This window comes from Salmo salar, chromosome 14, assembly GCF_965601325.2.
Source record: "Salmo salar chromosome 14, fSalSal1, whole genome shotgun sequence".
Lineage (NCBI taxonomy): Eukaryota > Metazoa > Chordata > Actinopteri > Salmoniformes > Salmonidae > Salmo > Salmo salar.
The window spans coordinates 85,096,941-85,124,831 of record NC_138304.1 but is presented as its reverse complement, the minus strand read 5'-3'; the positions used below and the strand labels follow the sequence as shown (position 1 = coordinate 85,124,831).

General features: G+C 43.0%; 2 protein-coding genes across 10 annotated transcripts in view; one reads left to right on the top strand and one right to left on the bottom strand.

Annotated features, from left to right (window-relative positions):
* LOC106570344 (triple functional domain protein) overlaps positions 1-5,823 on the bottom strand; it is a 158,419-nt gene extending 152,596 nt beyond the window's left edge. For 3 of the 8 annotated variants that reach the window (XM_045694817.2, XM_045694822.2, XM_045694818.2), the window contains exon 1: positions 5,395-5,823. In XM_045694817.2, coding sequence (XP_045550773.1) covers positions 5,395-5,464 — 70 coding nt within the window. In that variant the 5' untranslated portion in view covers positions 5,465-5,823. The remainder of the gene's footprint in view (positions 1-5,394) is intronic. The other 5 variants (XM_045694820.2, XM_045694821.2, XM_045694819.2 and 2 more) reach the window with 2 other exon arrangements.
* cfap90 (cilia and flagella associated protein 90) lies at positions 60-27,853 on the top strand. Of its 2 annotated transcripts, none has more exons than XM_014142555.3 (3): positions 60-230; positions 25,881-25,997; positions 27,352-27,853. In XM_014142555.3, exons 1-3 carry the CDS (start codon positions 219-221, stop codon positions 27,529-27,531), a joined length of 309 nt encoding a protein of 102 aa, XP_013998030.1. In that variant the 5' UTR covers positions 60-218; the 3' UTR covers positions 27,532-27,853. The 2 variants fall into 2 exon arrangements, with proteins under 2 accessions (XP_013998030.1, XP_013998029.1); XM_014142554.3 differs by lacking the exon at positions 60-230 and adding an exon at positions 20,379-20,795 and having other exon boundaries at positions 27,352-27,851.
* The last annotated feature ends 38 nt before the right edge of the window (positions 27,854-27,891 follow it).

Genomic DNA, 27,891 nt, shown 5'->3' with positions numbered 1-27,891 from the left:
AGTCTGGAACAGTTGAGTTTTTTTTTTTTTTTACACAGAAGTCTGGATCGTCACAACGTCTGTAACAAGGAAAAGGACGAGAGGGGCGATAAAAGAGACAGAATGAGAGAGAGTGAAAGTAAGGGAGGAGGGATTCAGACAGAAATGAGCGACAGAACAAGAGTAAGACAACAAGAAAGACAGAATGAGAGAACGAGACAAACCGAGAAGGAGAAAATATGGCCAGGCAGGTAGGTGCTAAATCTGTACGTGTTCTAACATGGCTAGGAGGTGTTATACAGGGGAAAGTGAGAGGGAAAACAATGGAGTATAAACCCTCAAACTAACAACTATAGTCTAGCCTATAGTATACAGCAACGTTGATCGTGGAGGGAGAAAGCTTGAGTCTATGCCTATTATTATTATTATTATTATTATTATTATTATTATTATTATTAGCTCAGATAGTACACAATTCCTTGTTTCACATCGCTAGAGATATTGGTCCCGTAGTGTTGATGCTAGTATCACTGCGTATTACAGAAGAGAGATCGTTCAAAATTGGACGTGGATCCCATAGACATTAAAACCAGTAGATAGTGATAGCACGGATATCATCCACGTATTCTTATGGAAAACTTCAGATGGTACATGAAGCAGGAAGTATTTGAAGCGTTTCATATTGCTGATGCTGCTGAATGGCACCTGTGGATCATGGTGAAAGTGGCCATAACTAGCAAAGGATCATGTTCGATGTCCTCGTTTTAATCCTGCCTGAGAGACACGTGCAAAGAGCGTGCATGAGGGTGCGAGCCTCCTCGTAGCCTGCCAGCCCGTGATTGGTCTGTGTCAGCACGTGGTCCAAATGTAGTTGTAAGAATGGATCACTGATTAATTATATATCTCGATTTGTAGCGAACTTTAAAATAATTCACCATGGGGATCGAACAGGATCCTAAGAAACTATTTTTTGAGTCCAAAATGGACTTCACCATTTTTTGGGGAGACCGTTTCTGGCGATCGTAATTTACATAGGCTTTCTAGGGCAGACCAGAGCTTTTGGCACGGCTAGGTTGCGACGCAGTAGCCGACCGGCAGAGCTTGTGACTTCACGCTCCAGACCGGACACTGTGGGCCTGGTCTATCTATCCATGTCCTTAGGACGTTGGGAAATGCCTTCAAAACTGGCCACTGGGTGGGCAATAGTGAGTTCCATTACCATCAGGTAGCCTTGGGTTTTGCAATGGCGTGGACTGGGGTGCCAGATGGGGTGGGATGGGGTGCCAGATGGGGTGGACTGGGGTGCCAGATGGGGTGGGATGGGGTGCCAGATGGGGTGGACTGGGGTGCCAGATGGGGTGGACTGGGGTGCCAGATGGGGTGGACAAGGGGGTGCCGGATGGGGTGGACCGGGGTGCCGGATGGGGTGGACTGGGGTGCCAGATGGGGTGGACTGGGGTGCCAGATGGGGTGGACCGGGGTGCCAGATGGGGTGGACCGGGGTGCCAGATGGGGTGGACCGGGGTGTCAGATGGGGTGGACCGGGGTGTCAGATGGGGTGGACCGGGGTGCCAGATGGGGTGGACCGGGGTGCCAGATGGGGTGGACCGGGGTGCCAGATGGGGTGGAACGGGGTACCAGATGGGGTGGACCGGGGTGTCAGATGGGGTGGACCGGGGTGTCAAATGGGCGTAATCCCATGACTCTGGATTAGCGCATTTTTTATTTTATGATAATCCCAAACCTTATTCAGAATGCGTGTCTAAACTTAAGCCTTAACTTCAATTTGATGTTTGGAGAAAGGGAACGATAGAGCAGCAGAAGCAACAAAAACATTCTGAAATTGAAATGTGATGCTTGGAGAATGCCTAATTCTGCAGTGAGACAGAGCTTTTTGATTACAGAGATGATTACAGAGAGGACTGTAGAGTGAGATGGCTTGAGTCTACTCCAGCTCCAATGTGCATGCATGCACACTCACACACAAACAGACCTACAGAGACGCACACACACAAACACAGACGCACAACTCAACCTGAGCTCAGCTGTCAATCAGAGCTTTGTTGCCTGCAGTGATAACCAGCTCTGCTGGTTACCAAGCACTCTCACAAGGGTGTCAAAACACTGCAATGACACCCCATAATAATAACCCAGAACAATCCAGCTACAAAAGATTAAACTAGAGACTGATATAAGGTCGGTTAAGAGTTTTGTCCTCTAAAAGTTGGGGAAAGCTTTAGGGAAGGTAAGCTGATCTTAGATCTGTGCCTACAGGTAACTTCTACTGGAGAGAGCCAAAACACATGGGACAGAGGAAAAGCCAAAGGAACATGATCCCAAATGAACATTTTAACCAATAAGGAAGTTACTACAACTGAGAAAAAAATAGGGGGAAGGGTTTGGGTAAATGTTTGGATATTGGTTAAGGGTTAGTCTAGTGGTAAAAATGGGATGTGGTTGTAGACTAGGACTGTCTATTACGAGGGCAATCCAATCTTACCCTATGAGGTCCGGACTACTCCTGGTTCTCTCATGTATAAATAAGTCCCCTATTAGAGGGGAAGAATGATAAAAGCAATGGAACTGGCTTCGAGGTACAGATTTGAATTTTAGTGTTTAAGAGGTTTCCCTCAGAGCAGGATGACTGGAGCCATCGTCACAGAAGAACTCACTGCAGCCATAATGCACATACAGCACTTCTCATGTGGGTTATTATCTATAGATACAGCCAGAGTGGAGTCAAAGGCTGCGTCTCAGTCTACATGTGGGTTATTATCTATAGATACAGCCAGAGTGGAGTCAAAGGCTGCGTCTCAGTCTACATGTGGGTTATTATCTATAGATACAGCCAGAGTGGAATCAAAGGCTGCGTCTCAGTCTACATGTGGGTTATTATCTATAGATACAGCCAGAGTGGAGTCAAAGGCTGCGTCTCAGTCTACATGTGGGTTATTATCTATAGATACAGCCAGAGTGGAATCAAAGGCTGCGTCTCAGTCTACATGTGGGTTATTATCTATAGATACAGCCAGAGTGGAATCAAAGGCTGCGTCTCAGTCTACATGTGGGTTATTATCTATAGATACAGCCAGAGTGGAATCAAAGGCTGCGTCTCAACAGTCTACATGTGGGTTATTATCTATAGATACAGCCAGAGTGGAGTCAAAGGCTGCATCTCAGTCTACATGTGGGTTATTATCTATAGATACAGCCAGAGTGGAATCAAAGGCTGCGTCTCAGTCTACATGTGGGTTATTATCTATAGATACAGCCAGAGTGGAATCAAAGGCTGCGTCTCAACAGTCTACATGTGGGTTATTATCTATAGATACAGCCAGAGTGGAGTCAAAGGCTGCATCTCAGTCTACATGTGGGTTATTATCTATAGATACAGCCAGAGTGGAGTCAAAGGCTGCGTCTCAACAGTCTACATGTGGGTTATTATCTATAGATACAGCCAGAGTGGAGTCAAAGGCTGCATCTCAGTCTACATGTGGGTTATTATCTATAGATACAGCCAGAGTGGAATCAAAGGCTGCGTCTCAACAGTCTACATGTGGGTTATTATCTATAGATACAGCCAGAGTGGAGTCAAAGGCTGCGTCTCAACAGTCTACATGTGGGTTATTATCTATAGATACAGCCAGAGTGGAATCAAAGGCTGCGTCTCAGTCTACATGTGGGTTATTATCTATAGATACAGCCAGAGTGGAGTCAAAGGCTGCATCTCAGTCTACATGTGGGTTATTATCTATAGATACAGCCAGAGTGGAATCAAAGGCTGCGTCTCAGTCTACATGTGGGTTATTATCTATAGATACAGCCAGAGTGGAATCAAAGGCTGCGTCTCAACAGTCTACATGTGGGTTATTATCTATAGATACAGCCAGAGTGGAGTCAAAGGCTGCGTCTCAACAGTCTACAGTTGCTTCCTCTCATCTTCTCCTCCAATGAGGTTTAGACTGACCAGTGAAGCCGTCGAACACACACACACACACACACACACACACACACACACACACATACATATATGGTTAATGTCACCCTCCAATCAACCCAATTGCCACCATTTGATTGATCTAATTAATTGATTTTTGACAATGGGGGTTTAGCACCTATGCACCACCAATAGATTGAACCCAATCCACAAAACTATCCAGCTATAATGATAAGAATAACTAAGTCCCATTTACATTTTCAGCATATGATTGTTGTATCAAAATCCTACTAGGAATAAAACATTGCTACCTACATCTGATGATAACCTTGAGTCAAAATGAGCTCATTATTCAAGGCACAGAAATCATCGACTGAAGTCTCGAATTAAGAACCGGGATAATGGAATAGAATGGAAGAATGTCAGACTAGGAGCCTCCATATCCATGTACGAGTTTAACGTTACTATCTCGTTATACATCTACTGAATCAGGATAGGCCCAGAAATTATGATTGCACATCGCTCAGCCAGCTAGCTAGCATGACTAACGTTAGCCGAGAAAATTGCTATGATCATCTTTTGCATTCACACATTGTGCAGTCACTAACATTACTAATTTAGAAAAGACTCATATCTGAACTGCTTCATGCACCGTGAAGTAAATCACAATCGATGCATGCACCATATGCCTTAGGGCCATAGGGGAACCTTACAGCTAGCCATCTAGCTAGCTGACCTAGCCACAGTCCAGAGAGCAAGAATGCATGCCACGCCACGGTATTGTTTACATAGCTAGCACGCTCGGATTGTATCCTATTTTAACAGCACGGAAACGATTAGTACGTTACATGTTTTACTTAACAATCAACTCTAGCGTTGAGCTGTTTCCATGAAATCTATATAACATTAGCTAGCAATCCGACAGTGAGCTGTTTGATGTCCCAGTCCATTCCATTGGCTATCTAATTAGCTGGCTAGCTAGCTTGATCGCTCGCGCACCTGTCGTTGTGATTTAGCTATTTTTATAAAGGTAAATTGTAGTAAATATCTTAGCTATGTATTTCATGTGTTTTCTTTGTATTCGTCAAACGTAAGCACGATGGTTAGTTAGCTAATGTCGGCGTGCAGTCGGTTATAAAGCTAATCAAACGTGAGTTGGCATGTGTCTGTCGACTGTGGGGAGTGGGGCTGCTACCGGAGTCGCGAATTCTCCTACCTGGATGACATGGTTAGTTACATTATAATGAGTGTGTAACAAATACACGACATCTCTCACACCATTAATTCTGCATAACAGCCACTGTTGCTTCTACAAATGAGCAACAACACCTGGGAGAATGTTTAGTTGAAAACCTCCCCGCACCCCACCAACGCGCCGATCCCGAAAATGCAGTGCTCAATCGGGAACAATGTCCCTCGGTGTCGACTTGAAGGGGCGGCTCTTTTGCTCTCCCAGGCGTGTTCGTTCTCGGGCTTACCAGATTTAAAGAACGCCGCTATATCGGCCGCGTCCTTTGACGTCTCCTCCGCTCCTTCCCCAGAACTCATGATGGTGGCCCAACTAAATTCCCAATGCGGTGGGGTAATTCCTACCAACGTTATCAAGATAAAAATCTGTTCGCTTTCGGAAAGCGTCGGCCAAGACACAGGGACGGGCAGGATCGCTCCTAGATGCTACTGCCATCAGCAAACCTCCATCTTGGGTAATAGCTACAAATGCACAGCTGGGCGGCCGCCGGGTTCCTCCTCTGAGTCGAAAGGAGAGTCGCTGTGGAGTGGAGGAGGGGGGCACGGGATTCGGGAAGGGATGGGTCTATGTTCGGTGAATCTCCGAGAGCCTTCGGAAACGTGCAGACAGAAGACGGGCGATCGGGTTGACCCGCGACAACTGCAGTGTCTGTGAATCATTAATGAGTATGACAGCGATTTGTGCCTTTTTAAATCAGTGTGCACTGTGCAGATTGGCCTACAAGGTGAACATGAATATTGCATATACACAGTGTTTTGGATATCATGTTGGGACACGAATTAATGCTTGTGTTGGTTGTTGATCTGATTCTCTCAAATACAAATGCTAGGCTGCAGAATAAACTAATTCGGATTTGGTCAGTGTGTAGCCTAACCAATAGTCATTTGATAGGCCTACTGAAGACCCTATACAGACAACTACAATAATATCATAAGTCTACTTTAACTAGCCTACTCTGTGCAGGATTCGTTTAGGGTGAGACTATTTCTCCAGGCCATCAGACTAGTAACCACTAGCCGGCCCCGCCCAGTACCTTAGTCACTGTTACGTACCGGTAACCACCTGGTACTCAACCCTTCACCTTAGAGACTGCTGCCCAATGAACATGGTCTTTGAACACTAGTTACTTTAATAATGTTTACATACTGTTTTACCCACTTCATACTGCATTATAGTCATGGCTCATCTTATATACAGTGCCTTCAAAGTATTCACACCCCTTGACATTTTCCACATTTTGTTGTGTTACAGTAGGAATTTAAAATTGATTACATTTAGGGTTTTTTTGTCACTGGCCTACACACAATACACCATAATGTCAAAGTGGAATTATGTTTATATATTTTGTTTTTTACAAATTAATAAAAAATGAAACGCTGAAATGTCTTGAATCAATAATTATTCAATCGCATTGTTAAGTTCAGGAGTATCATTTTACTTATACATAATAAAATGCATGGACTCACTATGTGTGCAATAATAGTGTTTAACATGATTTTTGAATGACTACCTCATCTCTGTACCCCACACATACAATTATCTGTAAGGTCCCTCAGTCGAGCAGTGAATTTAAAACACCGACCAGGGAGGTTTTCCAATGCCCCTTAAAGAAGGGCACCTACTTGTAGATGGGGGGAAAAAGAAGCAGACATTGAATATCCCTTTGAGCATTGCGAAGTTATTTATTACACTTTGGATGGTGTATTAATACACCCAGTCACTACAAAGATAAAGGCGTCCTTCCTAACTCAGTTGCCGGAGAGGAAAGAAACAGTTCAGGGATTTCACCATGGTGAAATCACCATTTCGCCAATGGTGATTTTAAAACAGTTAAAGAGTTGAATGGCTGTGATAGGAGATAACTGAGGATGGATCAACAACATTGTAGTTAACCTAAGTGACAGAGTGAAAAGATGGAAGCCTGTACAGAACACAAATATTTCAAAACATGCATCCTGTTTGCATTAAGTAAAACTGCCAAAAAAATGTAGCAAAGAAATTCACTTTATTTCCTGAGTACAAAGCGTTATGTTTGGGGCAAATCCAACACAACACATCACTACCACTCTTCATATTTTCATGCATGGTGTTGGCTGCATCATGTTATGGGTATGCTTGTCATCTGCAAGGTCTAGGGAGTTTTTTTATATAAAGAAACGGAATAGAGCTAAGCAAAGGCAAAACCCTGGAGGAAAACCTGGTTCAGTCTGCTTTCCAACAGAGACAAATATACACTGGAGTTGCTTACCAAGACGACATTTAGTGTTCCTGAGTGGCCTAGATACAGTTTTCACTTACATCTATGGCAAGACATGAAAATGACTGTCTAGCAATGATCAACAACTAATTTGACAGAGTTAGAAGAATAAAAAAAATAATAATGTGCAAATATTGTACAATCCGTGTGTGTAAAGCTGTTAGAGATGTACCCAGAAAGAGCCATAATCGCTGCCAAAGTTGATTTTAACATGTATTGACTCAGAGGCTGAATACTTAATTAATCAAGATATATTAGTGTTTTATTTTCATTCATTTAAATAAATGTTAGAATTTTTCTTCCACTTTGACATTTGTTTAGATCGTTGACAAAAATGTACAATTAAATCCATTTTAATCTCACATTGTAAAACAACAAAATGTGGAAAAATAAATACTTTCTGAAGGCACTGTAACAGCTCTGGTCCTGGAAAGATACAGGGTGTACAGACTTTGGTTCCCCGCTCAGCACTAACCAAATGTATTGTTCAAATGCCTGGATGAATAAAGGTTTACATTGAACAATGCTCCCTGCAAGATCAATTTCGGAACTGATTCATGTGTCCCCTTTATAGCTAATGCTCAGTATTTAGATTAGAAAATGCTAAATAAATGTTTGATGTGTGTTGCATCAAGTTAACTATATAAGATAGCACACCTTTCCTGCAGTCAAATGACCAAAGCACCCTCTAGTGGCCTCATGGGTGGAATATTATACATATTTTTCATAATTTCATAGTAAATTAATATTAAAAATCAAAGGATTTTGTTAAATTTCAGTCTTCTATGATGCACACTACCGGTCAAAAGTTTGAGAACACCTACTCATTCAAGGGTTTTTCTTTATTTTTACTATTTTCTACATTGCAGAACAATAGTTAAGACATCAAAACTATAAAATAACACATATGGAATCATGAAGTAACCAAAAAAGTGTTAAACAAATCAAAATAGATTTGAGATTCTTAATTTGCCTTGATGACAGCTTTGCACACTCTTGGCATTCTCTCAACCAGCTTCATGAGGTAGTCACCTGGAATGCATTTCAATTAACAGGTGTGCCTTGTTAAAAGTGAATTTGTGGAATTTCTTTCCTTCTTAATGTTTTTGAGCCAATCAGTTGTGTTGTGACAAAGTAGGGGTGGTAAACAGAAGATAGCCATTGTAAAATGGCGCCGGAAGAAATGGCAGCAGTTGTATGGGCGCTGAACCAATTGTGCTATGTGGTTTTTTTTTGCATTATTTGTAACTTATTTTGTACATAATGTTTCTGCCACCATATCTTACGGCAAAAAAGAGCTTCTGGATATTAGGACAGCGATCACTCAACTCAGATTAGACAAAGATTTTTTCTTCAACAAGCAGGACGCACAGGATGTACTTCGAACACCCGACAATGCCAACATCCCCGTCATTGGCAAGAGAAAGAGACGCAGGTACAGAGGACACAGAGCAGGATGCCTCGTAAGGAGCCGTAGACGGCGAGTGGGAAAGCTGCTGTTACCTTCAATTTTACTTGCCAATGTGCAATCATTGGACAATAAATTAGACGAGGTACAATCACGAATATCCTACCAACGGGACATCAGAAACTGTAACAACTTATGTTTCACAGAATCGTGGCTGAATGATGACATGGATATTCAGCTAGCGGGATATGGGGGGGGGGGGGGGGTCTGTGCATATTTGTAAACAACAGCTGGTGCACAAAATCTAAGGAAGTCTCTAGATTTTGCTCGCCTGAAGTAGAGTATCTTATGATAAGCTGTAGACCACACTATTTGCCAAGAGAGTTTTCATCCATACTTCTCGTGGCTGTTTATTTACCACCACAGCTGGATGCTGGCATTCAGTCAGCTGTATAAGGAAATAAGCAAACAGGAAACCGCTCACCCAGAGGCGGCGCTCCTAGTGGCCGGGGACTTTAATGCAGGGAAACTTAAATCAGTCTTACCTAATTTATATCAACATGTCAAATGCGTAACTAGAGGGAAATAAATTCTAGGTCACCTGTACTCCACACACAGAGACGCATACAAAGCTCTCCCTCGCCCTCCATTTGGTAAATCTGACCACAATTCTGTCCTCCTGATTCTTGCTTACAAGCAAAAATAAAAGCAGGAAGCACCAGTGACTCGGTCTATAAAAAAGTTGTCAGATGAAGCAGATGCTAAACTACAGGACTGTTTTGCTAGCACAGACTGGAACATGTTCTGGGATTCTTCCGATGGCATTGAGGAGTACACCACATTAGTCACTGACTTTATCAATAAGTGCATCGAGGACGTCGTCCCCACAGTGACTGTATGTACATACCCCAACCAGAAGCTATGGATTACAGGCAACATTCGCACTGAGCTAAAGGTTTGAGCTGCCGCTTTCAAGGTGTGGGACTCTAACCCGGAAGCTAATAAGAAATTCTGCTATGCCCTCCGACGAACCATCAAACGGGCAAAGCGACAATACAGGGCTAAGATTGAATCGTACTACACCGGCTCCGACGCTTGTCTTATGTGGCAGGGCTTGCAAACTATTACAGACTACAAAGAAAAGCACAGCTGCGAGCTGCCCAGTGACACGAGCCTACCAGATGAGCTAAATCACTTCTATGCTCGCTTTGAGGCAAGCAACACTGAGGCATGCATGAGAGCATCAGCTGTTCCGGACGACTGTGTAATCACGCTCTCCGTAGCCGACGTGAGTAAGACCTTTAAACAGATCAACATTCACAAGGCCGCGGGGCCTGACGGATTACCAGGATGTGTGCACCGGGCATGTGCTGACCAACTGGCAGGTGTCTTCACTGACATTTTCAACATGTCCCTGATTGAGTCTGTAATACCAACATGTTTCACCATAGTCCCTGTGCCCAAGAACACTAAGGCAACCTGCCTAAATGACTACAGACCTGTAGCACTTCCTGACGGGCCGCCACCAGGTGGTGAGGGTAGGTAGCAACACATCCGCCACACTGATCCTCAACACTGGAGCCCCTCAGGGGTGCGTGCTCAGTCCCATCCTGTACTCCCTGTTCACCCACAATTGCGTGGCCGGGCACGACTCCAACACCATCATTAAGTTTGCAGACAACACAACAGTGGTAGGCCTGATCACCAACAATGATGAGACAGCCTATAGGGAGGAGGTCAGAGACCTGGCCGGGTAGTGCCAGAATAACAACCTATCCCTCAACATTTCCAAAACAAAGGAGATGATTGTGGACTACAGGAAAAGGAGGACCGAGCACGCCCCCATTCTCATCGACGGGGCTGTAGTGGAGCAGGTTGAGAGCTTTAAGTTCCTTGGTGTCCACATCACCAACAAACTAGAATAGTCCAAACACACCAAAACAGACGTGAAGAGGGTACGACAAAGCTTATTCCCCATCAGGAAACTAAGAAGATTTGGCATGGGTCCTCAGATCCTCAAAAGGTTCTACAGCTGCAACATCGACAGCATCCTGACTGGTTGCATCACTGCCTGGTACGGCAACTCCTCAGCCTCCGACCGCAAGGCACTACAGAGGGTAGTGCGTACGGCCCAGTACATCACTGGGGCTAAGCTGCCTGCCATCCAGGACCTCTACACCAGGCGAGTGTCAGAGGAAGGCACTAAAAATTGTCAAAGACCCCAGCCACCCCAGTCATAGAATGTTCTCTCTACTGGCAAGCAGTACCGGAGCGCCAAGTCTAGGACCAAAAGGCTTCTCAACAGCTTTTACCCCCAAGCCATAAGACTCCTGAACAAGTAATCAAATGGCTATCAAATGGCTATTTTGCATTGGCCCGCCCCCCTACCCCAATCCCTCTTTTACGCTGCGGCTACTCTCTGTTTATCATATATGCATAGTCACTTTAACTATACATTCATGTACATACTACCTCAATTAGCCCGACTAACCGGTGCCCCTGCACATTGGCTACCCGGACTATCGGCATTGTGTCCCGCCACCGGCCAGCCCCTCTTTTACGCTACAGAAGTTTACATACGCCGTAGCCAAATACATTTAAACTCAGTTTTTCATAATTCCTGACATTTAATCCAAGTAAACATTTCCTGTTTTAGGTCAGTTAGGATCACCACTTTATTTTAAGAATGTGAAATGTCAGAATAATAGTAGAGAGAATTATTTATTTCAGCTTTTATTTCTTTCATCACATTCCCAGTGGGTCAGAAGTTTACATAAACTCAGTTAGTATGTAGTAGCATTGCCTTTAAATCGTTTAACTTGGGTCAAACATTTCGGGTTGCCTTCCACAAGCTTCCTACAATAAGTTGGGTGAATTTTGACCCATTCCTCCTGACAGCTCGCAGACGCTTTTTCAGTTCTGCCCACACATTTTCGATAGGATTGAGGTCAGGGCTTTGTGATGGCCACTCCAATACCTTGACTTTGTTGTCCTTACGCCATTTTGCCACAACTTTGGAAGTATGCTTGGGGTCATTGTCCATTTGGAAGACCCATTTGCGACCAAGCTTTAACTTCCTGACTGATGTCTTGAGATGTCTTCAATATATCCACATAATTTTCCTCACTCATGATGCCATGTATTTTGTGAAGTGCACCAGCCCCTCCTGTAGCAAAGCACTCCCACAACATGATACTGCCACCCCCGTGCTTCACGGTTGGGATGGTGTTCTTCGGCTTGCAAGCCTCCCCCCTTTTCCTCCAAACATAACGATGGTCATTATGGCCAAACAGTTCTATTTTTGTTTTATCAGACCAGAGGACATTTCTCCAAAAAGTATGATCTTTGTCTCCATGTGCAGTTGCAAACCGTAGTCTGGCTTTTTTATGGCGGTTTTGGAGCAGTAACTTCTCCTTGCTGAGCGGCCTTTCAGGTTATGTCAATATAGGACTCGTTTTACTGTGGATATAGATTATTTTGTACCTATTTCCTCCAGCATCTTCAGCATCTCCAGCGTCTTCCTCCAGGTCTGTCACGACTTCCGCCGAAGTCGGCTCCTCTCCTTGTTCGGGCGGCGTTCGGCGGTCGACGTCACCGGCTTTCTAGCCATCGCCGCTCCATTTTTAATGTATCCATTTGTTTTGTCTTCTTCCCTGCACAACTGGTTTTCATTCCCCAATCAATCTACATGTATTTATTCCTCTGTTCCCCCTCATGTCTTTGTGTAAGATTGTTTGTGTGATACGTGTTTTTGTACGCACTAGGCTTGCGTGCATTTTCTCTCGTGTTATTTCACAAAGCCTGTTTGTATACATTTGCTGGTTGTGACGGTTTTTGTGCGTTTTACACTTTGCCTTTTTGGTTGGAGGTTTTTGTACGCAGCTGCGTCCGTCTGTACATTCTCTCCTGCCGAAATAAAGTGTGCGCCTGTTCACAATTCTCTGCTCTCCTGCACCTGACTTCAGCACAAGTACGCACACGCCTGTCAAGGTCCTTTGCTGTTGCTCTGGGATTGATTTGCACTTTTCGCACCAAAGTACGTTCATCTCTAGGAAACAGAACACGTCTCCTTCCTGAGCGGTATGACGGCTGCGTGGTTCCATGGTGTTTATTCCTACATACAATTGTTTGTACAGATGAACGTGGGACCTTCAGGCGTTTGGAAATTGCTCCCAAGGATGAACCGGACCCGTGGAGGTCTACAATTTTTTTTCTGAGGTCTTGGCTGATATCTTTTGATTTCCCCATGATATCAAACAAAGAGGCACTGAGTTTGAACGTAGTCCTTAAAATACATCCACTGGTACACCTCCAATTGACTCAAATGATGTCAATTATCCTATCAAAAGCTTCTAAAGCCATGACATAATTTTCTGGAATTTTCCAAGTTGTTTAAAGGCACAGTCAACTTAGTGCATGTAAACTTCTGACCCCTTGGAATTGTGATACAGTGAATTATAAGTGAAATAATCTGTCTGTAAACAATTGTTGGAAAAATTACTTGTGTCATGCACAAAGTAGATGTCCTAACCGACTTTCCAAAACTATAGTTTGTTAACAAGAAATTGTTGGAGTCGTTGAAAAACGAGTTTTAATGACTCCAACCTAAGTGTATGTAAACTTCCGACTTCAGCTGTATGCATAGTCACTTTAACTATACCTACATGTACATACTACCTCAATTAGCCTGACTAACCGATGCCTGTATATTGCCTCGCTACTGTTATAGCCTCGCTACTGTATATTGCCTCGCTACTGTTATTTTCACTGTATTTTTAATGTTGTTTTTATTCCTTTACTTATCTATTGTTCACCTAATACCTATTTTTTACTTAAACATTGCACTTTTGGTTAGGGCCTGTAAGTAAGCATTTCACTGTAAGGTCGACACCTGTTGTATTTGGCACGTGACAAATAAACTTCGATTTGATACAGAAGATAGCCCTATTTGATAAAAGACCAAGTCCATGTTATGGCAAAAACAGCTCAATAAGCAAAGAGAAATGACAAGCCATCATTACTTTAAGACATGAAGGTCAGTCAATACGGAAAATGTCAAGATCTTTGAAAGTTTCTTCAAGTGCAGTCGCAAAAACCATCAAGTGCTATGCTGAAACTGGCTCTTATGAGAACCACCACAGGAAAGGAAGACCCAGAATTACGCTGAAGAGGATAAATTCATTAGAGTTACCAGCCTCAGAATTTGCAGCCCAAATAAATGCTTCACAGAGTTCTAGTAACAGACACATCTCAACATCAACTGTTCAGAGGAGACTGCGTGAAATCAGGCCTTAATGGTCGAATTGCTGCAAAGAAACCACTACTAAAGGACACCAATAAGAAGAAGAGTCCAAATTGGAGATTTTTGGTTCCAACCGCCATGTCTTTGTGAGACACGGTGTGGGTGAACGGATGATCTCCGCATGTGTATTTCCTACCGTAAAGCATGGAGGAGGAGGTGTTGGGGTGCTTTGTTGGTGACACTGTCTGTCGTTTATTTAGAATTCAAGACACACTTAACCAGCATGGCTACCACATCATTCTGCAGCGATATGCCATCCCATCTGGTTTGGGCTTAGTGGGACTATCATGTGTTTTTCAACAGGACAAATACCCAACACACCTCCAGGCTGTGTAAGGGCTATTTTACCAAGAAGGAGAGTGATGGAGTGCTGCATCAGATGACCTGGCCTCCACAATCCCCTAACCTCAACCAAATTTAGATAGTTTGGGATGAGTCGGACTGCAGAGTGAAGGAAAAGCAGCCAACAAGTGCTCAGCATATGTGGGGACTCCTTCAAGACTGTTGGAAAAGCATTCCAGGTGAAGATGGATGAGAGAATGTCAAGAGTGTGCAAAGCTGTCATCAAGGCAAAATGTGGCTATTTGAGTTTCAAGTAACACAACATTTGTTTAACACTTTTTTGTAGTAACAAAATTCCGTGTGTTATTTCATAGTTTTGATCTCTTCACTATTATTCTACAATGTAGAAAATAGGAAAAATAAAGAAAAACCCTTGAGTGAGTAGGTGTTCTAAAACGTTTTGACTGGTAGTGTATATAAAGTGTAATATTGGGATGCAAACTCAAAATGTAATAAATGTCAGCTCTATATCTGTCTTCTTTTTTTAAGCCCATAACCATGTGTGTGAGGTGTATACATTTGTTTCAAAGTAGATTTGTTTAAGACTACCAAGTAACACTGTGTGACCCTGATTTAGCCCACAGCAGTAAAAGGTTATTAAGTATGTGTAGGCAAAGTGTGACAGTTCATAATCCATTAAAATGTATAGGCACAGTTTTCTGCATCTTTTACATAAATTCAATTTTAATGTATTTCTTAATGGTGTCCTTGAATTGAGTCACCGTCAACAAAGATTTCAAGTCACTTAGTCTAGCTGTGCCAGTGTAGTGGTTATCCTGATACTTTGTGCATTAGAGATTTTCTGTGGATTATACTGTTTATAGATTAGGGCCCACGGTACATGTAGGTCTGTTTGTATCTGGGACTGTGGATTATACTGTTTATAGATTAGGGCCCACGGTACATGTAGGTCTGTTTGTATCTGGGACTGTGGATTATACTGTTTATAGATTAGGGCCCACGGTACATGTAGGTCTGTTTGTATCTGGGACTGTGGATTATACTGTTTATAGATTAGGGCCCACGGTACATGTAGGTCTGTTTGTATCTGGGACTGTGGATTATACTGTTTATAGATTAGGGCCCACGGTACATGTAGGTCTGTTTGTATCTGGGACTCCAGGGACTGCAGTTCAAAATGATCCGTCTGGCTAAACCGTCATTTTTACTGAAATGTTGATAATGTGCACTGTCCCTGTAAACTCAAACTCCAGAGTGTTTTGTTTTGTAATATAACATGTAGTTAATATAATATTTTACTGAAGTGATTATTGTTTTCTTTGCTATCACATGAAATGGATGTCGCCAAGATTAGGCAAACTCATGGTCATTTTGGTAGTGGAAACACACACGCACACAGACACACACACGCACACACGCACACAGACACACACACACGCACACACGCACACAGACACACAGGATCCTGAGTGGGGCAGCGGTCTATGGCACTGCATAGCAGTGCTAGAGGCATTACTACAGACCCGGTTTCGATCCCGGGCTGTATCACAACTGGCCGTGATCGGGAGTCCCATAGGGCGGCGCACATGGCCCAGCGTCGCCCAGGTTAGGGGAGGGTTTGGCTTGGGTAGGCCATTATTGTAAATAAGTATCTGTTCTTAACTGACATGCCAAGTTAAATAAAGTTTAAAGATACACATACGCACACTACAAACGCTATATCAAACAACTGTGCTCAGACCAGTGTGCAGGGAGTGTGTTGAACAGAACTGAGGACAGATTTCACCCAAAACTACAGGGGGAAAAAATTATATTTGTTTGATTTATCCATTACTTTAACAGCCACTCGTAAACCGAAGTTAAAATGCTAATTTGACCTTTAGTTTAATAGATTCATGAAGATGGTTTCATTAAGTTTCTTTATGACATTAGGCCCACCGTCTTCTCTACAAGGGGTGAACTATCCGGGTTGTGTTCATTACGGCACAAAATTGGAAGCGTTTTAAAACATTTTGCAACAGAAAATGAAACTTAGTGTTTCTTATTGGAAAAGTCCCTGGTAGTCCCTCCATGTTTCAGTCCATTTTCATCCATTTGGTGGCTAATGAACATGACGCAGTATGTTATTTTCTCTAATATCATGCATTAGTCCCTACAGCATATGCCCCAGTGTTTAATTCAAATGGCCCCTCTCCTTTAAGACTTAATTAATGTTTTAAGGAATACACTAGCAATGAGAGCCCATCATTTTTGCACAGTGATAAATTATAGGAATACCGATTCAAAATGTTTAGAATGAATAATTGTAAAGGAAGGTTAATGGCTGAAATGACATGCTACTGATGTAATTTAATTAGAGCTCCTGCTATAGCAGGAGATAATCCTGCATCAATAAAAAATCTGAATTATTATGTGGATTATAATTAATTGGCATTTTTGTAGGATTGATACATTTTTCATAAGGGAAGATCAAGTCTGACATTTCAAAGTGGAAATTACAAACTTCAGAAGCCTTTTTAGAACTCAAATACACTACAAGTTAAACACAGGGTACCAGTACTGAGTCGATGTGCAGGGGTACAAGGTAATGAGATTGATTTTTATTTTACTAGGCAAGTCAGTTAAGAACAAATTCTTATTTAGAATGACGGCCTACCCCGGCCAAACCCTAACCCGGACAACACTGGAACAATTGTGAGCCGCCCTATGGGGCTCCCAATCACAGCTAGTTGTGATCAGCCTGGAATCGAACCAGGGTCTGTAGTGATGCCTGTAACACTGAGATGCAGTGCCTTAGACCACTGCACCAAACTCGGGAGGCCTATACAGTATGTATATATGTACATATAGGGATAAAGTGACTAGGCTACAGGATATATAATAAAAAGTTACAGCAGCGTATGTGATGAGTCAAAAGAGTTATGTACTGGGCCATACGCACAACCCTCTGAAGTGCCTTGTGGTCGGATGCCAAGCAGTTGCCATGCCAAGCGGTGATTCAGTCAGTCAAGATGCTCTCAATGGTGCAGTTCTTTTTAGCCACCTGAGGGGGAAAAGGCATTATCATGCCCTCTTCATGACTGTGTTGGTGTGTTTGGACCATAATAATTCCTTAGCGATGTGGATATCGAGGAACTTGAAGCTCTCGACCTGATCCACTACAGCCCTGTCAATGTGGATGGGGGTGTGCTCTGCCCTCTGTTTCTTGTAGTCTACGATCAGCTCCATTTGGATTTATTATCAACCAATAAACCTGCCTTGATTATTAATACAGTAGACCAGGGTTTCCCAAACTCGGTCCTGGGGCCCCCCCTGGGTGCACGTTTTGGGGGGGCAGGACCGAGTTTGGGAAACCATGCATTGGACTACTGAATGGACCTGATACATGCACTGCAGAAAGCAGCCAGCAGAGGGCACTCTAATCACACATCTTCTCAGAAGTGCAAAAAAACGGATTCATTTGTGTATGAATGTCATGTGATTGTGAGTTTGGTGTGTGTGTGTGTGTGTGTGTGTGTGTGTGTGTGTGTGTGTGTGTGTGTGTGTGTGTGTGTGTGTGTGTGTGTGTGTGTGTGTGTGTGTGTGTGTGTGTGTGTGTGTGTGTGTGTGACAGGAGAGAACTTAATGACCTGAATGAACCCCCAGGTGCTCCCCTCTCACAGAGACAGAGAGAGAGACAGAGAGAGAGAGACAGAGACAGAGAGAGAGAGAGAGACAGAGACAGTGAGAGAGAGAGAGAGAGAGAGAGAGAGAGAGAGAGAGAGAGGGAGAGAGCGAGAGAGACAGAGAGAGAGAGAGAGAGAGAGAGAGAGAGTGAGAGAGAGAGAGAGAGACAGAGAGAGAGAGAGAAACTAACCAAATATCACCGTCTCCCTCTCAAATGTCAGACTCATAACTGGATTACTCCTGGGTTTCTACTGGGCAGAGAACACAGTGACTGAAACTAATGAAAGAAAGCAGGTCTCTCTCTTTCCCCATTTCTTTCTCACCCCTTCACCCATCCTTCTCTCCTCTTCTCTCTAGTCTTTCTCCCTCTTGCTTCTTCCTCTCCCCCTCCATTATATCTTCACTCTCCTTTATCTCTTTCTTTCCCTCTCTCATAAGATAGACTCCATTCATACAGGTGTATGCTGTCTTTCATGGGCCTATGAAACAGCCAGATGTCTATAAAATTGCCTGGGAGTTTATCCTCTTAGGGTAACGCCTAATGATAAGATAGAAGATTTATGTTCCTTTTTTTCCTCTCTCTCTTTCTCACTCCTTGGCTCTCTCCTCCAGAGTCTGTGTGTGTGTGTGTGATACTCCAGCCCAGCCTCTTAGCACAGTGTGAGTCTTTTATTGGCCTATCTCCTGCTGTTCCTCTGTAATTATGGTAGACAGAGAGAATAACAACAGCAGGTGGAGAGAGCGAGAGATAGAGAGAGTGCGAGAGCGAGAGAGGGATGCGTCTGTGTATGTGTGTGTGCCAATGTATTTCACACTTTCTTGGCCTTTCCTACAGTCAAATGACTAGTGGCCTCATGGGTGGAATGTTATTAATATTTTTCATAATTAATAAGATTTTTTTTTTTTAAACAGCCAAAAACATGGTGTTTCTATGTCAACTTATATGTTATATTTCAGTCTTCTGTGATGTGTACAAAGTGGAATATTGGGATGTAAACTCCAAATGTAATACATTTCAGCTCTATATCTGACATGGTACAGAAGTCTTCTTTTTGTTGATCCCATAACCATGTGTGTGAGGTGTATACTTTTGTTTCAATGTAGATTTGTTTAAGACTACCAAGAAACACTCTGTGTGACCCTGATTCAGCCCACTACAGAAAACGGTTAAAGGGCGTTATCACATGTGCTTATGTGGGCCCGTGTGTGTGCGTGTGTGTGTGCAGAGCCATCACAGTGAGATGTTAGGGCTAACTAGAATTTCCAATAGTGCTCCTGTCACACCGGGTCAAGTGGTTAGAACTCCCACAACTCTCTGATGGGTCCCACCTTACAGGGCAGCCAACCTGACCATTCATTATATTACACACACACACACACACACACACACACACACACACACACAACAACACACACACACACACACACACACACACACACACACACACACACACACACACACACACACACACACACACACACACACACACACACACACACACACACACACACACACACACACACACACACACACAGCAACAGAAGCAGCAGCAGCAGCAGCTGTGTCACTGTCCATCTTACAGAGAGACCTGTACCAGCAGAGGGTGATGGTATTGATGTGATCTATACTCTCCCGCAGGGCTGGAAAACACTGGAACACACGCACGCACACACACACCACGGGAGGCTGGTGAGGGGAGAACAACTCATAATAATAGCTGGAATGGGGTGAATGGAGTGGTGTCAAACACATTCATTCCATTCCAGCCATTACTATGAGCCTGTCCTCCCCAATTAAGGTGCCACCAGCCACCTGTGACACACACACCAGTTCCACTAGCAATCAGAGCTGAGGTGAGCTGACCACACATTAGACAGACAGACTACTGGCACAAAGCAATCAGTTGACTAGGCAGAGGAGAGGACTGGTCATTATGGTATCTCATCATCAAACCCATTTAGCACTGCACTATTTGGTGGCATTAGAGGAAAAGGGGATACCTAGTCAGTCGGACAGTAGGACAACGGAATGCATTCCCCCGAACAACCGAAACGCATTTAACGCAATCAGAGATGTGCGGGGAGCTGCCTTAATCGACGTTCACATCATTGGCACCCGGGGAGTAGCTGTTGCTGGGGACTAAATGCCTTGCTCAAAGTCAGAACGGCGGGTTTTACTACCTTGCCAGCTCCGGGATTCGAACCAGAGACCTATACTGTCTATTTTTTTTAGAAGAGTTGGTATACGCCTAATATCAGTTAGTGTGTAATACATTATTATGGGCATTTTGAAAAGGTGCATATACGACCATGTTGCTTTTAACTAACTAGTTCTCAGATTGATTAAATGCAGATGAAGGAGAAGAAAAAAGAAAGCAAAATGTATATTATTGCGGTAGTAAGTGTGGCTGCGCAGTCGAGGAAAGTACAGAGATGTGTGTTCCTAGTGCGAAGTAGCACTGGATTAGTATCTTAGCAACCATAGACGCCACTGGTAGCTATTTTTTGTTTACCAAGCTAAACTAGTTTTAGGTGTAGAAAGTTTTTTATTTTTTTATTTACATAGATAGTTATAGGATGGATGTGTTACTTCAATCGAAAACAAAACCAGTTTCGACTATATCTGTGTATAGTTACATTCCACCAAGACGAACTGAACCAAAAGAGAGAACCTATTACAACAGTGACTCCAAGGTATGGGTGGTTGCTACTTGCTAGCTAACGTTAGCGAACGGCTAGCTAACTTACTTAGCTAAGATAGCTAGCTAGAAAACCTATATTTCTCTCTCTCAGTCTCTCTCTTTCTCTGTGTGTCCCTCTCACTCTTTTCTCTTTCTCGTTCTAACCCCTTTGTCTCTCTCCCCCGCTCTCTTTTCTCCCAGCTAGCACAATTGATTCCTTAGAAGTTGTGGGAATGTACCTTTTTGGTTTCCAATTGGTTCTAGGAACAAAGCCATACGTTTCCTGACTGAGAACAGAAGTGTCAAAATTTAGCCTGTTCTGGGAACGTTCATTTTATGTTGCAGGAGGTTCTGAGAACGTTTTATTATTGTTCCCTGGATGTTTTACTGGGAGGTTTTCTTAATGTTTTGAGAACATAAATGTTAGGTTATTTTGAGGTTTTTGAATAACCTCCTTAAAACTTTAACTGAAATGTTCAATAAGACTGTTAGCTAATTTTCGCCCAACATCGGACACCCCTAACTTCGGACACTCTCTAGCTGTTAGAGAATTAAATCACCTCTACTCAACATTTAAATGGACTGGAAAATAACGGTACGTTTTGCGACTAAAGACACCCTTCCAGCTAGCTGACCACCGATTTTCATTGCAATTTATGTAAGTTAAGTTAGGTTTTCAGAGTTTTCAAAAAAGTGATATATATATATATATATATATATATATATATATATATATATATATATATACATACATACATACACATTTTGTGGGACACGCTGTATATTGTCAAATTCAGCTGTGCGATAGACACATCATTTAATATACACATAACCTAAATTATTCATATTCATTTCAATGTTAGTATTAAACTGTTATCTACTTTCTCAAAACATAAGATTAATCTGTAAAATAAATAGTGAGACATTTGGTTACAACACTGAAGAAGATGTTGGTGAAGAACCATTTTTAAGAGTCTACAGGAGGGCGCACCGGGCTACGCAATGAAAAGTTGACTGGAAGTCTAGTCAACTCGTCAACTATCTAGTAAACACTTAGGATATGAGGTTGCTGTCTCTTTTTTGAACAAAATTAAACGGATATATCTTGCAATTGAACAAAATAGTAAGGTGGCCAATAACTGGGGACCGTATGCTGATAATACGGGACGTATTTCTTTTGCTAAACCGCTTATCAAAAAGCTGATAATAGTAGTATTTCCACTGAAATGTCAGACATGCTAATTGCTAACCCGTTAGCTAACATTTTTATGACACCAATTATCACAAAACATTGATGGCTTGATCACAAGATAACACTGTTGAAGGTAATATACTGCTCCAAAAAATAAAGGGAACACTTAAACAACACATCCTAGATCTGAATGAATGAAATAATCTTATTAAATACTTTTTTCTTTACATAGTTGAATGTGCTGACAACAAAATCACACAAAAATAATCAATGGAAATTCAATTTATCAACCCATGGAGGTCTGGATTTGGAGTCACACTCAAAATTAAAGCGGAAAACCACACTACAGGCTGATCCAACTTTGATGTAATGTCCTTAAAACAAGTCAAAATGAGGCTCAGTAGTGTGTGTGGCCTCCACGTGCCTGTATGACCTCCCTACAACGCCTGGGCATGCTCCTGATGAGGTGGCGGATGGTCTCCTGAGGGATCTCCTCCCAGACCTGGACTAAAGCATCCGCCAACTCCTGGACAGTCTGTGGTGCAACATGGCGTTGGTGGATGGAGCGAGACATGATGTCCCAGATGTGCTCAATTGGATTCAGGTCTGGGGAACGGGCGGGCCAGTCCATAGCATCAATGCCTTCCTCTTGCAGGAACTGCTGACACACTCCAGCCACATGAGGTCTAGCATTGTCTTACATTAGGAGGAACCCAGGGCCAAACGCACCAGCATATGGTCTCACAAGGGGTCTCAGGATCTCATCTCGGTACCTAATGGCAGTCAGGCTACCTCTGGCGAGCACATGGAGGGCTGTGCGGCCCCCCCAAAGAAATGCCACCCCACACCATGACTGACCCACCGCCAAACCGGTCATGCTGGAGGATGTTGCAGGCAGCAGAACGTTCTCCACGGCGTCTCCAGACTCTGTCACGTCTGTCACGTGCTCAGTGTGAACCTGCTTTCATCTGTGAAGAGCACAGGGCGCCAGTGGCGAATTTGCCAATCTTGGTGTTCTCTGGCAAATTCCAAACGTCCTGCACGGTGTTGGGCTGTAAGCACAACCCCCACCTGTGGACGTCGGGCCCTCATACCACCCTCATGGAGTCTGTTTCTGACGGTTTGAGCAGACACATGCACATTTGTGGCCTGCTGGAGGTCATTTTGCAGGGCTCTGGCAGTGCTCCTCCTGCTCCTCCTTGCACAAAGGCGGAGGTAGCGGTCCTGCTGCTGGGTTGTTGCCCTCCTACGGCCTCCTCCATGTCTCCTGATGTACTGGCCTGTCTCCTGGTAGCGCCTCCATGCTCTGGACACTACGCTGACAAACACAGCAAACCTTCTTGCCACAGCTCGCATTGATGTGCCATCCTGGATGAGCTGCACTACCTGAGCCACTTGTGTGGGTTGTAGACTCCGTCTCATGCTACCACTAGAGTGAAAGCACCGCCAGCATTCAAAAGTGACCAAAACATCAGCCAGGAAGCATAGGAACTGAGAAGTAGTCTGTGGTCCCCACCTGCAGAACCACTCCTTTATTGGGGGTGTCTTGCTAATTGCCTATAATTTCCACCTGTTGTCTATTCCATTTGCACAACAGCATGTGAAATGTATTGTCAATCAGTGTTGCTTCCTAAGTGGACAGTTTGATATCACAGAAGTGTGATTGACTTGGAGTTACATTGTGTTGTTTAAGTGTTCCCTTTATTTTTTTGAGCAGTGTATATTTCTTAAACGCTGTTGAATATGCCAATAATAGGGGGTCCTACGCTAGGTTAGTTTGGGTTAACTGTTTTGAACTCCAATCACAGATAGGACACATAGAAATTAATTTGCTTATTCATTAATCATGCAAACACATTTTTTAAAATATTCATTTTATTGTGACTGCGTCAGTGAGCTTTCAAACCTACACGAGCTTCTGTTTTCTATCCATGGAATTTGTCGACTGCGCCACCAGGATGGAGCTAGCATGCCATATTTTTTTCTACTCATACAAAGGGTGCGTTCGTAAATTGTTTCCAGTGTGTCAGAGTGCACTCTGAGGCATTCTTAAGTTCAGAGTGTTGTCAAATTGTCTGTTCGTAAATTCAGAGTGGTTTGCTCTTGGAATGTTCACAGTGCACACTGGACACTGGCCTAAGAGCGTTCTGACCTCACAACGGCAGTCAAGCACCCAAGTTAACTGGCACAAATGAGAGAACACCTCACTCTGATGATTTTACTCGCCCTAGCAGAGCTAGTTAGGCTGTTTTTATGTTATCAAGGGTGTTAGTGACTGTAACTGTGGTGCTGGCAACAATTTAATAAAACATTTTTGCCAACATTTACTGACACCGGTCATATTCAATGAGTGTTGTGCGTTCGTAAATTCATCAGTTATTCTGCGCTCTAGCACACTCAGATGAGTGCTCTGAAATTGGCGTAGATAGAGTAAATTACAAACGAAACCAAAGCGTTTTAGTCTACTCAAACAGACCCCATTTCAAAGGAAACAAGAACTCAGTCAGATCAGGTGTGGCCAATTAGTGGGTACGGCCAACACACCTGAACACACGTAACAAGATGGAGGGTAGAGAAAGTTTTGTTGACGTTGAGAACATAATGTATACCAGTGGAGGCTGCTGAGGGGAGGACGGCTCATAATAATGGCTGGAACAGAGCAGATGGAATAGCATCAAACACACGGACATTTGTTTGATGTATTTGATACCATTCCACTAATTCCGCTCCAGCCATTACCATGAGCCCGTCCTCCCTAATTAATCTGCCACCAACTTCCTGTGATGTATATGTTTTTAAATAACATTCTTAGAACATTCTTAGGAAGTTCTTTGATGTAACTAATGTTTTTTTTGTGTTTTTTATTGAAAGTTCCCACAGAAGAACGTTGTTTCTAAGAACATGAATAAGAACATGAATTTATCTAGAAACATGAGGAATCCTGTAGGAAATGTTATGCTGAAGTACTGACATTCACACAGATGAACGTTGTTTCTTAATGTTCCCGGAACAATTTGAGAACATTACTTTAAATAGAACCATGAGGAAACCTGTAGGAAACGTTATGCTGAAGTATTGAAATTCCCACAGAAGAACGTTGTTTCAAACGTTCTCTAAACTATTTGAGAACATTCCCAATGTCAAACCAGTTGTAGAACTTTCCTAGAACATTAGCAAAAATGTAATTAAATGTAATCATGTTTGAACTTTTATGAAACGTTCTGTTAAAGTAATGAAATATCAAGAAAATAACATTATTTTGTCAAGTTCCTTTAATGTGCTGAGAATGTTCCAAAGCCAAACAACTATCCTGCACCATTCCCAGAACGCTGTGGGAAGGTTGTATGCAAAATAAGCATAGGACCACCACGCTCTCACCAAGCTTTAAGAGACATGTGATTCTCAGAACGTTATGTTCTAGCTGGGCTCTCTCTCCCTTCACATTTCCCTCTCTCTTCCTGACTAGTCTTGAAAACCCGACCTGAGTCAACACAGAGACGTCACTGTGTTGCCTACGGTCAGGTTTTCAAGACTACTCCCTCACCCTCACTCTCTATCTATCACACCTCTTACTGTAACAAACAGCTAGATGGCTAGCTATATCATTACTAACGTTATATCCCACTGTCTTCCACGTCCCCCCCTGTGTCTGTCTGTCTGTCTGTCTGTCTGTCTGTCTGTCTGTCTGTCTGTCTGTCTGTCTGTCTGTCTGTCTGTCTGTCTGTCTGTCTGTCTGTCTCTCTCTCTCTCTCTCTCTCTCCATCTTCCTCTCTGTCACACACACACACACACACACACACACACACACACACACACACACACACACACACACACACACACACACACACACACACACACACACACACACACACACACACCAACCTATAATGATCCATTATTCCATAGGCACGGGAGGTATCCTTATACGACTGCATATACCGGCGGGCGGAGGGCTATGACAGCAAACTACACCGCGACGATAGAGAGCACTCCAACAGCAGGGGACTAGACTTGTACTCAGAGGTAACTAGCTAGCTACAGTGCCGTATCTTAATTTGATCATCCTGTTTTTGCAGGAATTTTCCAGCACTGCAGGAAATGCAAATGTATTCAATGTCTAAAAAGGCTTCTAATTTCCACTTTAACATTTCAGACTTGATTTGCCCAAACGAAAAATGTATCAAACACTACAAAAAAAATCTCAATTTATTGTAATCCACATAATAATTCAGATTCCCTGTTGCTGCAAGACTATATTCCTGCTGTGAGAAAGTGGGTCAAATTAAGATATGGCATCTGTACAGTAACACCTGTTGCTCCTGCGCTGATCTAAGTAGGTGGTGTTTGGATTTGGGGAGGGTAAAGTGGTGCAGCAGCCTCCCTGTATGCTCTGATACGGTTATTATGACCACCACTATGATGTGTACTTAAACCATAGTGTGCTATAACTAGCCTATCTTTACCAAGGGGTTTGGACCTTCATGGCACAGGTGTTAGTGCACTCACTCTGAAACCAGAGTTCAAGTCCCTAGATCTCTGCCTATGACAATTCCTATCAGCTACATTTGAATAGCCTTAAACCAGACCAAATCTAGCTGTATCATTTCACGGTAAGGTCTACACCTGTTGTATTTGGTGCAAGTGACAAACAAAGTTTGATTTTATATTTTTTGTAGTTTCATGGAACTAGTCGTACATTTTCCCAGTTGACAGTCTGTTTGACCAGCAGCAGGTGTGGCAGCATCTGCACTAGCCGACAAGCCATATGTGAACAGGTTGTTATGGGAGTAAATACAGCTAGCAGCTGGCTGTCACTGTATGCCGCTGGTGGTTGTTAGCGAGGTGGAAGTTTCCCAACACTTTCTGTGCGGAAACTATGTCAGAGTCATTATGCTTGTCAGGTAGGAAGCAGCACCAATGGTGGGTCTAGTTTCTCAGTCAGTGAAAGTGGAGAAGTTGACTAGCTAAGTGAGTGGACACACACACACTTGTAAAGTGAATGAGCTGCACTCACTGTAGAGAGGTTTAATTACAGTAAAGTTAAGTCTTACCTTTCTGAGAGTAATTCTGCGCTCAGTGACAGCTCATGGTGTGAACGGGAGGACATCCATTTTAAACCCACAGATATGATCAAACTCAGCTACAGAATCAAGCCACCTCCAATTACAGGTGTAAAACACAGAGATTATATATATAATTGTATGGGTGTAAAGCTGTGTAATGGTGTCTGGTAAGGTGTTGAACAACTAAATGATTAACCCGCTCTCCCCCTTTTCTGCTCTCTCTCATTCACCATCATCCTCTTTCTGTCTCTTTCTCCTATATTTATTACCCTTTCCTCCCTCTCAGCTCATTCCCTGTTTCTCTTCTCTTTCAGGAGTCTTCCAGACCTGCACCAGTCTTGTCCTCATCAGAGTATGGAAGACACATGCCTCCTGTCCTCTACAAACCTGGCAGGCAGTTTGCCCGCATCGCTCACATCCACACCGAGTTCTTCAGGAAAAACGGGATCACACGCAATTTTGAGGAGGGATACGGATCAGTGGTTCCTGTGTGAGGAAGTCCGTATTCCCAACACCAGAGATAGAGTGAGAGCAGTGAGGGAGGGAGAGTGATGGTTTTATCAATGTGAATATGTATGGGCACAACAACACACCTAAATGATACAGTCAGTGTGGTGCTGAGTAGTAAAGATATTTAAAGATATAGATCATTATAGAAATAGAGATATATTCAAAGAGAGATTATATATTAAAAAAAAACGAATATATATATATATATATATTAGCTATATAGCTATATATATTATAAAATCAGATTACATATTTTAAAATACAAAGATTGTAACTGTATACATTATGGCCCACATGTTTGTGACATACATAATAAAGTACAATATTTGATCAAAATACCTCTT